Consider the following 12,131-nt stretch of genomic DNA (forward strand, 5'->3'; position numbering starts at 1 on the left):
TTGGCCAGGCTGATCTCGAACTCCTGACCTCATGATCTACCCACCTCGGCCTCCCAAAGTGCTGAGATTACAAGCATGAGCCACCATGCTGGGCCATTCACTTCCTTAATTTCCAGACTATACCAAAAAGGCTTGAGATTCATCATATTATTAATTATTATTATTGTTGTTAATTATACTTACTACTTTTCCTCTTGGGAGCACCAGCTTAATCTGAGATACTTAGAAAGGTTGGGGACATTCTTAGTTTCAACACCCTTTTGACTATTCCTCTACACATACCCACACCTGCACACCCCTATAGACTTAATCTTTTGTGCTTTAAATATTTTCCCCTCAAAACCTTGGAACTGCTGATTAGCCAATTCATTTTATGGAACATTTACACCATGCCTAATTGGCAAAATTAGTCCCGGTTGTTACCCTAATCAGCCAAATCAGACATAACTTCTATTAAAAGGGGGCTGAAATAAATTATAGAAATTACACTCTGCATTTGTTTTGCAACGGGCAAGCCATACAAATCCACTCTGGAGGTTCAGGGAAGCTGAGAGGCTGAAGAAAGAGGCTGACAAATTTAGTTCCTCAGAAAGAAACACTGAATCTGGTACAGTGGCTCTCGCTCTCTCTCCCAAAACTTTGGGAGACTGAGATAGGAAGATTGCTTGAGCACAGGCGTTGGAAACCAGCCTGGGCAACGTGGGGAAACCCTGTCTCTACAAAAAAATTTAAAAAGCCGGATGTGGTGGCGTGTGCCTGTAGTCCCAGATACTCGGGAGGCTGAGGTGGGCAGGTCGCTGTGTCCAGAGGTTCTTGGGCAGCAGGGAGCTACGACTGTGCCACTGCACCTCAGTCTGGGAGACGGAGGCCCTGTCTCAATAAAACAAAACAAAACAGAAAGAAACATCTAATAGAGACTCATGGGCAGAAGCCCTGATGTCCCGGGCAGCAGCGGGAGGAGATGGTGGATCCCTGTGCCCTCACCCCCAGACCCAGGCCTTGTCCACCACAGGGAAGCATTGTGTGGGACACCTGCAGGGAAAGGCAAGAACCCCACGTGAACCTGTCTCTGTGGGATCTGTGGTGAGCATGTGTTCTTGGACAAGGAACCACAGATAACATAGAAATCTTAGAGGCAGCCCGGAACTGGGGTGAATCACAGGTCAACATGGCAGATCAGCATCCAAGATGGCGGCCTCCAGTATCCAAGATGTCCTCCGTCTTGGACAGAGCAGCATCTCTGGGACATAATTACTTCCCAGTCATCACTCAAAGACAAATACACACAGAGCCTTGCCATGAATTGGATGCTTGAATGAAATATGGGGCCTCCCTCCATTTTCAATGTTTCTTGTTGACTCTCTGCTTTGCCCAAAGGGACTGACGGCATGCAGGAAATGCCACCCCAAACTCTGGTACCTTGGCATACTGTGTGTTTTAAGCTCCAGGAAATTGAGAAAACAGCAGAAGCAAAGGGCTCTCTGGCCTTCCCTCACCCTTTTCTCCCCTGAAGCAAGCCACAGAAATTATTTATTTTTATTGTTTTATTTACTTATTTTTGAGATGGAGTCTGGCTCCATTGCCCAGGCTGGAGTGCAGTGGTGCGATCTCGGCTCACGGCAACCTCCACCTTCCAGGTTCCAGCGATTCTCCTGCCTCAGCCTCCCAAGTAGCTGGGATTACAGGCACCTGCCACCACGCTGCCTAATTTTGGTATTTTTAGTAGAGACAGGGTTTCACCATATTGGTCAGGTTGGTCTTGAACCCTTGACCTCAAGTAATCCACCTGCCTTGGCCTCCCAAAGTGCTGGGATTACAGATGTGAGCCACCACAACCGGCCCCTTTCCTCTTTTTAATTTTTGTAAAGATTAGGTCATGCTACATTGCCAAAGCTGATCTCAAACTCCTGGCCTGCAGCAATCCTCCAGCCTTGGCCTTGTGAAGCGCTGGGATTATAGGTGTGAGTCCCCGTGCTCAGCCACCCTTGGAAAATCTTGTACTTGTAGATTTATATTGTTAAATATAATCACGTCTTAAAATTTCTCAAGATGAGGAGCTGTTTTTCTCATTTTGTTTGACGAAACATAATTTTACTTAAAAATAAGCATCTCCCGAAGTTTTGTTTTTCAGATAATTTATTGTTAAATGGAGAAGTCGCAAAGCGAAAGGGAGTGCAACAGGTGTCAAAAGTCAACTGAAAACATCGCATCTGTCAAATGCTTTCTGGTTTCCTAAGGTCAGAAACAGGGAAAGTGTCAAATAGAAAGGTATTCGCTCAAAGTAAAGTCTTTTAAAAAGGTCTGTGGTTTGAAAGAAAAACAACTTTTCGCTAAAAGTATCCTTATTACCTGAAAGCCATGATTTAAGAGACGGAGAAAAAAGATTTTTAATTAACAAACAGTGTCTCTCACATACACTTAGGAATGTGTGTTTTTAATCAGTGGGTCTGAAAGCTCACTGCTTCCACCTTGCAAAGGAACAGTGGACAGACGCCTCCAACCCACCCTGACAGGTTCCATTTTCCTCACACGCTTCCTTTTCTGCAGCTGTCAGGTTTGGAGAGAAAGAGGCTTGGAAAGAGCTGCAGCTGCTCCCTAGTGAGTAACTTAACACAGTAACACCTGGTTTTCCATTTGCATTACACATTCACAATCGCTCACTCCCACTTTCTTTACTGATGAATGTCAGACTGTCTCCACACCTAGCATGATTTGCCTGAACTTAACAGTCCCCTAAGACAAAAGAAAAAAAAGTCTCCTAAGGACACCGGGGAACAAGTGACTCCCACGCCTGCCGCGCAGGGGGTACTGTTTCCACTAAGTGGAAACGGGGCAGAGCAAGGCCTTGAGGACCCCCTAACGTTACCTAAAAATTACACTGACCACTTCACAGCATGAAATCAGACAAAAAATCCATTTTTATCATGGCACTTGCTCTGTCAACCACAGGAAGCATTTTTCACTCTGCACGTGACTATGAGGAGACGCTGGAGCCCCGAGTACCCCTCACTGGGTCCCAGCTGAGCTTCAGCCCGGAAGCTGGAGCCACCAAGGGGGCCACTGGCTTTGTCCACGGCGCCGTCGTGTCCATTAGGGACACAGCAGATGAACGCTGCTGTCCACAGAGGACAGCGTGGTTCTCGCCGCCTCCCCCACCGCAGACGAGGCATTATCCCCGCACAGAGTCCCCGCCGTGGCTCTGGGCACCGCGTCGGGGCAGATGCAAGCCGTCCACGGAAACCAGAGCCACGGCGGAGGCTGAGCTCACGGCGCTCCGCAGGCCTTGGGCGCTTGACATAATCTGGGTGGATTCAAAGTAAGTATCTAGTTTGTTATTTCCAATATTGGAAGAAAAAAGACCGTCTGCCACTTTCTTTACCCAAACACCACAGGGATGGGTGGAAGGTTCTAAGGAGCAGAGACCGGGGAGTGCGGGCTGCGGGAGGCAGGGCCAGGGCCTCGAACCCTGGTCCCCGCCCCGCCGCTGGGCCGGGTCAACCTCGCGAACATCTTCAGTTGACTCCAGCTCCCCGACTATCGCTTCCACTCGAACAGCCCATAAGAGGGACGCAGGACACCATGACAGCGGCCAGGTTTTTGTGCCATTCCTACTCCAATTCAGCTTAGCTTGGCTGGTGTCGGGGGTCGGGGGCAGAGATGTCCTCGCCTTTTTTTCTTTTAGAGATAGAAGCTCACTATGTTGCCCAGACTGGTCTCCAATTCTCGGGCTCAAGAGCTCCCCCTGCCTCAGTTTCCCGAGTAGGTGGGACTACAGGCACGAGCCGCCACACCGGCCTTCACTGCTTTTTGCATTAGTCCTAAGGCACTGGCAGAATCCCGCCAATTCTGACGCCATCGAAGTCCTAAGAATGAGTCAAGCCCGGCCCCTCTCAGAATAACCCAGTCGTCATCCGCGTCCGCCTCCTCGGGTCAGAGCCACCGGTTCCTGCCCCAAGTATCCTCTCCCCCATGGACTCCCAAAAGGTGTGTTTTCCAAGCATACTCTTACTCCGACAGTATGTTTTGAGAGAAACATACTGTTTCTCTCCAAAAAAAAAAAAAAAAAGCCCTCTCCTCTGTTTTGCCTTGTGAGAAAACTGGAAAGTATTCTGAAACCCCAAAACACCTATCAGGAGAGCCTCAGAAGCCTGCGGAGACTGTCACCAGATGCCAGGGGTTTCAGGCGTTTTGCCAAAGTCTGCGCTTGGAACTGACCACAAGGAAGCAACCAGAACCAAAGCCACCGCTCCCAAACCTGCCGTCCCGGAGGACGTCCCTGGCCTTCCCGGAGCAGGCGACAACAGGGCCAATCTTTTTTTTTTTTTTTTTTTTTTTTTTAAGGCATCTTATATTGTGGTTTGGGGTTTTTGTTGTTGTTACCTTGAAAAAGATTTAGGGAATTGCAAGACTTTAGGTAACAGGAAACACAAAAGGAGGTGGGAATTTAAACACACAGGAGGGAGCTCAGCTCTCCACAGACTGGACCCCACGGCACCACCGTTTACTGAATTAGCACCACTTTTATGCAGTGAACACCCCGCGGCTGAAATTCCTTAAATCTCACTTTCCATCCCAGGACATTTCCACACTCTTCTTCTGAGGAACTGACCAGTGGATGGGGAGCTTCCCTCCCTCCCATCCCAGACCGCTGCTGCTTTCCGGCCTCCTCATGGCCTTTTTATGGCCTCATCAGATGGAGACTTTGGGGAAACACCACAGCAGCAAAGCAGGACAAACACTCTTTTCAAAAACAGCTTGAAATTAAAACACAAAGATCTCAGTCATTATGAGACGCAGTGATTTTTTTTCTTCCCCGGACTTGGAGGTGTCTCTAGGTTAGACTCCTCTGGGGCTAGAATGACATGAAGGGCAAGGCCACCGGGCTTGGCCAGGGTAGCTGGGGGCAGTAGAAGAGCCGTGGGACCCCAGTGTAGCCTGCCGAGTCATGCAAGAGGTTGGGGGCAGGGCAGCAGAAGAGCCAGTCCCCCAACCCTAACCCTGACCCCAGCCCAGCCTGGAGAGGTCAGGGGCAGGGCAGTGAAAGAGCCGGTCCCCCTAACCCTAACCCTGACCCCAGCCCAGCCTGCCGAGTCATCTGTGAGGTCAGGGGCAGCGGAAGAGCTGGTCCCCCTAACCCTGACCCTGACCCTGACCTCAGCCCAGCCTGGAGAGGTCGTGGTCAGGGCAGCGGAAGAGCCAGTCCCCCTAACCCTGACCCTAACCCCAGCCCAGCCTGGAGAGGTCGTGGTCAGGGCAGCGGAAGAGCCGGTCCCCCTAACCCTGACCCTGACCCCAGCCCAGCCTGGAGAGGTCGTGGTCAGGGCAGCGGAAGAGCCGCCCAGCCCCAGCCCAGCCTGCCGAGTCAGCATTCATCCGAGAGGTCGTCGCTGCCCAGGAGCTCCGCGGCTTCGAGCTCCACACTGGACAGAAACCGCCTCAGCGTCTTGCGGCAGTTGTAATCCAGGGTGGTGGTGTAGACGGTCTTGGGGTACTTGCCGTAGACGATGGTGGTGCTGAGGAAGCGTGCGGGCTTGTGGCGCGGCTCCAGGCGCACCTCAGCCTTGTAGTTGCGCCACGTGCAGTTGGGGAGGCAGGTGACCGTCTGGCTGCAGGAGGCCACGGCCAGGCCCAGGGGCAGCTGCACGCCATCCACGAAGTGTCGCTCCGAGTCGTACGTGACCGAGGACGTGTACCTGGCGGGAGACACAAGGCTGCGTGAAGCCGCTCCTCTAGCCAGGGGCTTGGGGTCCCTACCGTGACCTGGAGTCATCTGTGGCTGCACATGCAGAAAGTGGCCGCTCCAGGGAGCAGCAGCACAGGGTCATAGGGTCTAGAAAACACTTACTGTGTGCCAGGAACTCCTCCAAGTACTTTCCAATGTAATCTTCCCAACAAGCCTGAGAGAGGAACCGAGGTGCGGAGGCGCAGGTCACGGTGCCGCTGAGTGGTGGCGCCGGGATTCAAACGCAGGGTGCAGGCCTCCAAAGCCCACCCCGCATCCCTTCAGCCACTGCGGGCAGCAGCCCTGGGTCCCGCTCCCACTCACATAAGCTAAGACCTCCGCCAAGTCACTGCACTCCCCCAGCCTCCGTTTCCTTTCCGTAAAGGATGCCTGAGAATAAAAGGAGCCTTCCACAGAGCAAGGCAAGTGCTGTCACCGTAACTGTTACGTAATGAGGTGGATTCCACGGCTCCACGGGTGGGGGCCAGTTTCTCTGTCTCCTCCAGGGATCAATCAGCTCTTATCTATCTATCTATCTGTCTATCGTCTATTTTTTGAGATGGAGTCCTGCTCTGCTGGCTGGAGTGCAGTGGTGCAATCTCAGCTCACTGCAACCTCCGCCTCCTGGGTTCAAGCAATTCTCCTGCCTCAGCCTCCCAAGCAGCTGGGGACTACAGGCACCCACCACCACACCCAGCGAATTCTTGCATTTTTTAAAGTAGAGATGGAGTTTCACCATCTTGGCCATGCTGGCCTTGAACTCCTAGCCTCAGGTGATCCGCCCTCCTCAGCCTCCCAAAAGTGCTGGGATTACAGGCATGAGCCATTGTGACCCAGCTTATTTTTTCTTTTTCTTTTTTTGTTGTTGTTGTAGGTAATACTGCTAATTTTTTTCTTTTTTAAAAAAAGAGAGGTTCTCACTCTGTTGCCCAGGTTGGAGTGCAGTGGCATAATCGATTCACTGTAGCCTCAACCTCCCAGGCCTAAGTGATCTTCCCACCTCAGCCTCCTGAGTAGCTGGGACTACAGGTGTGCGCCACCCAGGTAATTTCTGTATTTTGTGTAGAGACGGGTTTCACTACTGTTGCCCGGGCTGGTCTCGAGCCATCCTCCTGCTACAGTCCCCCAGAATGCCGGGATTACGGGCGTGAGCCACCGTGCCTGGCCCGGAAGTTAGTTTTCCTTTTTTTTCTTTGAGCTGGAGTCTCGCTCTGTTGCCCAGGCTGGAGTGCAGTGGTGCAGTCTTAGCTCACTGCAACCCGCACCTCCCGAGTTCACGCGATTCTCCTGCCTCAGCCTCCCCCGTAGCTGGGACGACAGGCACGCGGCACCACATCTGGCTAATGTTTGTATTTTTACTAGAGACGGGATTTCACCATGTTAGCCAGGATAGCCTTAATCTCCAGACCTCGTGATCTGCCTGCCTCGACCTCCCAAAGTGCTGGATTATGGGAGTGAGCTGCTGCACCCGGCCTGGAAGTTAGTTTTCTTATAGAAGCAAAGCTTTCATGCATTTTACTGATTTATTATGGCTTTGTAGATACCGAACTGTGTACAAGCGTCACATACAGACGCATCTAACAGCACTGCCCCCAAGCAGCCCCTACCCATGGCTGGGTGAGTAAGAATCAGAGTTCTTTTGTGAGTCGGATGGCAAAGTCTCGCCTCCTCAGGTAAGTAGTGAAGGGCCGGTGGGAGCAGACGTCATGAAGTCCCGGCCCCATTTTGTTCAGAATTCAAGCCTCACAGGCACAGAAGTCCCGGCCGCAAGTCTCCAAACAGATGAACCTCTCCTTTGTTCCATGTCAAAGGGCCTTTGTGTTAATGCAACTGAAACTCCAGCTATGAAACCACCAGGTACCAAAAGTAAAACTCCTGTCTCTAAAGAGGCCTGTCCTTAACCGAGCCTCTGAATGCATCTTTGCCCCCAGGTAGTCCTGAATGAGATGGTTCCCAGGAGAAGACCGGCACTTGCCTAGTGAAACTGACCATGGGACAAGGTTGCACTACCTCACAGAGGGGTTTGCAGGTCAGGGAGTCGGGGGCAGCAGCTTCTGGAAAGAAGAATTAATTTCTGACAGAAATGTAAGCCTCTGACGGCCACGGTATGTGACGTGCAGAATAGAAGCCGCAGAGCTTTACACATAACACGGTCTCATTCCTACTGTAAAAAGCATGTCTATATAGTGCACTGGTTAGAATGCAGAGAAAACAGAGGGCCCACCAAACTATTAATCACCTTTGGCACACTTCTGCAATTAACTAATGTTTTTAATAACAAGCATTAATATCTCGAATGAAAAATGAACTGTTAAGAACAGAGTGAAAGTGGGGCCTGCTGTATTTCTATATTTACCTTACTTCCTTTGGTGGTAAGGGGTCAAACTCCACTCCTTCGCCAAAGGACAGGGGGCACAGCCTCAGTGCACAGCTGGGAGGCAGAGGCAGAGGCGCTGGATTCTTAAGGACAGAGAAGAATGCAGTTAGAGCTTTTGTGAGCCCTTTCTTTCCTTCCTTTCTTTCTTTTCTCTCTTTCTTTTTCTTCCTTCTTTCTCCTTCCGTCCGTCCTTCCTTCCTTCCTTCCTTCTTTCTCTCTCTCTCTCTTTCTTTGATTCTTTCTTATTCTCGAGATGGAGTTTCACTCCATCACCCAGGCTGGAATGCAGTGGTATGATCTCGGCTCACTGCAGCCTCTGCCACCCAGGTTCAAACGATTCTCCTGCCTCAGCCTCCTGAGTAGCTGGCATTACAGGCATGCATCACCATGCCTGGCCAATTTTTTTGTATTTTTAATGGTGACGCGGATTTGTCATGTTGGCTGGGCTGGTCTTGAACTCCTGACCTCAGGTGACCCACCCACCTCAGCCTCCCAAAGTGCTAGGATTACAGGCGTGAGCCACTGGCCCCCACAGGCCATTTCGAAGCATGGCCAACAGGAGGCTATGGCTCTGAGCCTCCAGCTGATGGGCCTGGCTGGGATCTGTGTCCCCCCTGCTGGGCACACCAGAGAAGCACTGGGCAGGAAGCTGAGAGATCTGGGTTCAAATACCAGGCTGACGATAACTGTGTCATGTGCCTCAGGGGAGTCACATCGCATGCCCTGTGACCGTATCAGCAGAGCAAGGTGATGCCCCCTTCCCCTGCTGAGGTTGTGGGAAAGGAAAGTAGCTTCAGCCAGCCCCCGCCCCCGGCCATGCGGTGGGAAACCTTGGTGAGCTGAGGCTCACCTCGCCAGAACCCTCCATTCCGTAGCGCTCCGTCTCAGCAACACTCTAGGAAAGGCCAAAACAAAAAATATGCCACCAGGGAACTTTTTGTTTTTCAACCAAAGATTCAATCTGGTCAAGCGCAGTGGCTCACACCTGTAATCTCAGCATTTTGGGAGGCGGAGGCGGGAGGATCCCTTAAGCCCAGGAGTTTCAGACCAGCCTGGCCAACATGGTGAAACCCTGTCTGTACTAAAAATACAAAAATTAGCCAGGCGTGGTGGCAGGTGCCTGAAGTCCCAGCTGCTGGGGAGGCTGAGGCACGAGCATTGCTTGAACCCAGGACACAGAGGTTGCAGTAAGCTGACATCGTGCCCTGTTCTCCAGCCTGGGTGACTGAGACTGTGTCAAAAAAAAAAAAAAAGACACCAAATGTTCTCCCTGTCACCCTCCACCATCCAGCATGCTCAGCGAAGCAGAGCACAGCAGCACTTCCAGCCAGGTCACTGGGTGGGACTCTGATTAACCAGGAAGGTTCTAGAAGGTGGTGCTGGCTTTCACCAGGTTGCAGGAATCCGGGCGTCTGTGTTAAGCGGGCAAAGTTAAACACGGTGCAGAGTCTGAGCCCAGAAGCCCTTTGTTTACCAGGGATCTCTCACTTTCTTTACCTAGTTTGAGAGAAGGATGTGCATTTGGGCCAGGGTGTGGTGGCGGCCCCACCCCCGCATGTCCCAGGACAGAGGAGGAGGCAAACCTTTCTAGAAGGCTAGAAGGTTGGCTCTGAGACCAGGACTAGGTGTCAAAAGGGGGTTGGGATTGCGAAAGTCAAGGACTTTCGCCCAGGATGGGAGAGGCAGAGGGTGGGTCCTGAGGGTCCAGATCCTGGGCCTGGGTGGAGGCTCAGCAAGGCCGGGGTGGAGGAGGGGCTGTGGGTGGGAACCAAGGTCAGTGAATTGTGTGTGTGTGTGTGGGTGAATCGTGTGTGGAAGGGTGAATTGTGTGTGGGAGGGTGAACTGTGTAGCGGGGTGAATCGTGTGTGTGGGTGAATTGTGTGGGGGGTGAACTATAGGGGGGTGAATCGTATGTGGGGGGTGAATCTGTGTGTGGGGTGAATCGTGTGTGTGGGTGAATTGTGTGGGGGTGAACTATAGGGGCGTGAATCGTATGTGGGGGGTGAATCTGTGTGTGAGGTGAATCGTGTGTGTGGGTGAATTGTGTGTGGGGGGCCTGAATCATGTGTGGGGGGGTGAATCGTGTGTGTGGGTGAATTGTGTGGGGGATGAATTATAGGGGCGTGAATCGTATGTGGGGGGTGAATCGTGTGTGTGGGTGAATTGTGTGGGGGGTGAATTGTAGGGGGGTGAATCGTGTGTGTGGGTGAGTCGTGTGTGGGGGTGAATTGTGTGGGGGATGAATTGTGCGGGGTACATAAGGTGTGGGCATTAGCTTCTGCAAACAGTCCCCACATAGTGACAGCCGGCCCTGCTTCCCCCGCCAGCTCTCTGGCTGCCAGACCCTTCCCAACTGAAGCGGGCACCTCCCAGGTGTCCCCATGAGAAGGTGGGTGCTTCTGTGAACCCAGCACCGCCTTCCAGGCACCCCCAGGGAGCTTGGCTCTCTCTCGCCTTCTCTGCTTCCACTCCTGCCCACCCTGAGCACCGCCTTTGCTTCAGGCTGGGGCTGGGGTGACGGGGCGGGGGTGCGGAGAGGGGGCAGCAGACACATGAACGAACAGCCACTGGGGGATGGGGACGCAGCCGTGGACGCTGGCGAGGCCCTGGGGAGCATCAAGGAAGGCGGAGGTGATGCGAGAGGGGCACTGAGGGACCAGCACGACTCCGGAGAGAGGCCCTGGGTGCGAGGGCGGAGGGCGCAGCAGAAACGCTGGGGTGCGCGTCCTGCGGCCGGGGCAGGTGGACGCGGCGGGACGGGAGGGCACTGAGGGCCGAGATGAAGCAGCCCCGCCTGGGGATGGACGTGAGGACCCTGCCCTGATACCAGCCCAGAGTCAGGGTGGAGCGCGACACCACCAGCACCGCGGGGCCCCCACGGGGTCCCCAGGAACAGCGGCGTGCCGCCGACCTCACCCGGGGAGGGCTGACATCCCACCCGTGGCTGCAGCCCCCTTGGGGCGTCGCTGAGACCGCAGGCAGGATGTGGGTTCCGTGGGTTCCGCAGCGACACCGGCGTCCGAGCGACTCTCAGGGCTACAGTTTAGGGGGAGCTTTTTCCTTCCATGAAAACTTTAAATCAAAATAAAAGGTTCCACCGCCCAGAGGCCTCCCAGCCATCAAGTTCCCAGGGTTCCGGCAAAGAGGGGCCTCGAGGCCGCGGCTGGGGCGGAACCTTTCTGGAAAGGTCGGGGAGGCGGCCTTCGCTCTGGGGTGGGGATCGCGGGGCGAAGGCGCTGCGGGGCGGCCGGGAGGAGGCAGGAGTCCCAGGAGCCCAAACCGCGGGGTGTCGGCCAGGGTCCGGGCGGGCAAGGGTTCCCTCCAGGCGCCCCCCGCAGCCCGGCAGCCCGCGGGCCGCCACCGAAGGGAGGAGACGGCTCTGCGCTCCCGGGACTCCCGCGCCTCCCGGGCGACGACAACTTTCCAGCCACCGGCTCCAGCTGGCTCCCGCCCCGGGCTCCCTGCTAGGAACGCGCTCCGTACAGAGCTCCGAGACCGGGGATCCCGGGGTCCCACAGATCTCCGAGACCGGGGTTCCCGGGCCCCACAGAGCTCCGAGACCGGGGATACCGGGCCCCACAGAGCTCCGAGACCAGGGATCCCGGGATCCCACAGAGCTCCGAGACCCGGGTTCCCGGGCCCGACAGCCGCCGCGTTCTGGGAGCAGGAGCCTGCGGGGGTCACTCACCGGAGCCGTGGGGGTCGCCGCCGCGTCGGGCTCCAGCGCCCCCGGGGCCGTAGCGCGCTCCCCGCCGCCTCCGCCTCCCGCGGCCGCCGCGAGCCCCCAGTGGCTGGGGCTGGGGCTGGGGGGGAGCCCCGAATCCGGGCTGTCCAGGACGCCGTCGCCCTTCTTCTTCGCGTCCACGAGCTCCGGCACATCCTGCAGGCTCAGCCGGCCCACCATGGCGACGGGCGACGGGGCCCGAGGCACCGAAGCCGGGGTCTTGCGCGAGCGAGGGGCGCAGACGCGGGCGGGGGCCGCTGCCCGCCCGGCCGCCCTCCCTGCCCAGCCGCCCGCGCGCCGCCGGCTT

At 54.8% G+C, this 12,131-nt stretch overlaps 1 protein-coding gene across 3 annotated transcripts; it reads right to left on the reverse strand.

The window, feature by feature from the left end:
* Positions 1-2,118: 2,118 nt before the first annotated feature.
* RFLNB (refilin B) lies at positions 2,119-12,131 on the reverse strand. 3 transcript variants are annotated; one of them, XR_004264307.1, is made up of 4 exons: positions 11,789-12,131; positions 8,079-8,182; positions 5,223-5,693; positions 2,119-5,153 (listed from the first exon to the last, which is right to left on the reverse strand). XR_004264307.1 is itself a non-coding variant. In XM_032263451.1 (3 exons), the coding sequence occupies exons 1-3, from the start codon at positions 12,002-12,004 to the stop codon at positions 5,363-5,365; spliced, it is 651 nt and encodes a 216-aa protein (XP_032119342.1). In that variant the 5' UTR covers positions 12,005-12,131; the 3' UTR covers positions 2,119-5,362. The 3 variants fall into 3 exon arrangements, 1 of the variants encoding a protein (XP_032119342.1); XR_004264306.1 differs by having other exon boundaries at positions 2,119-5,067; positions 5,154-5,693; XM_032263451.1 differs by having other exon boundaries at positions 2,119-5,693.

The sequence above is a fragment of the Sapajus apella genome, unplaced genomic scaffold (genome assembly GCF_009761245.1).
Source record: "Sapajus apella isolate SASKATOON/1434 unplaced genomic scaffold, GSC_monkey_1.0 scaffold136, whole genome shotgun sequence".
In the NCBI taxonomy this organism is placed as follows: domain Eukaryota; kingdom Metazoa; phylum Chordata; class Mammalia; order Primates; family Cebidae; genus Sapajus; species Sapajus apella.

Coding starts and splice junctions, on each gene's coding strand:
- RFLNB (XM_032263451.1), bottom strand. CDS start 12,004: ATGGTGGGCCGGCTGAGCCTGCAGGATGTGCCGGAGCTCGTGGACGCG. Junction 8,183..11,788: donor CGGCGACCCCCACGGCTCCG/GTGAGTGACCCC, acceptor TCTGTCCTTAAG/AATCCAGCGCCTCTGCCTCT. Junction 5,694..8,078: donor TTACCACCAAAGGAAGTAAG/GTAAATATAGAA, acceptor GTCTCCCGCCAG/GTACACGTCCTCGGTCACGT.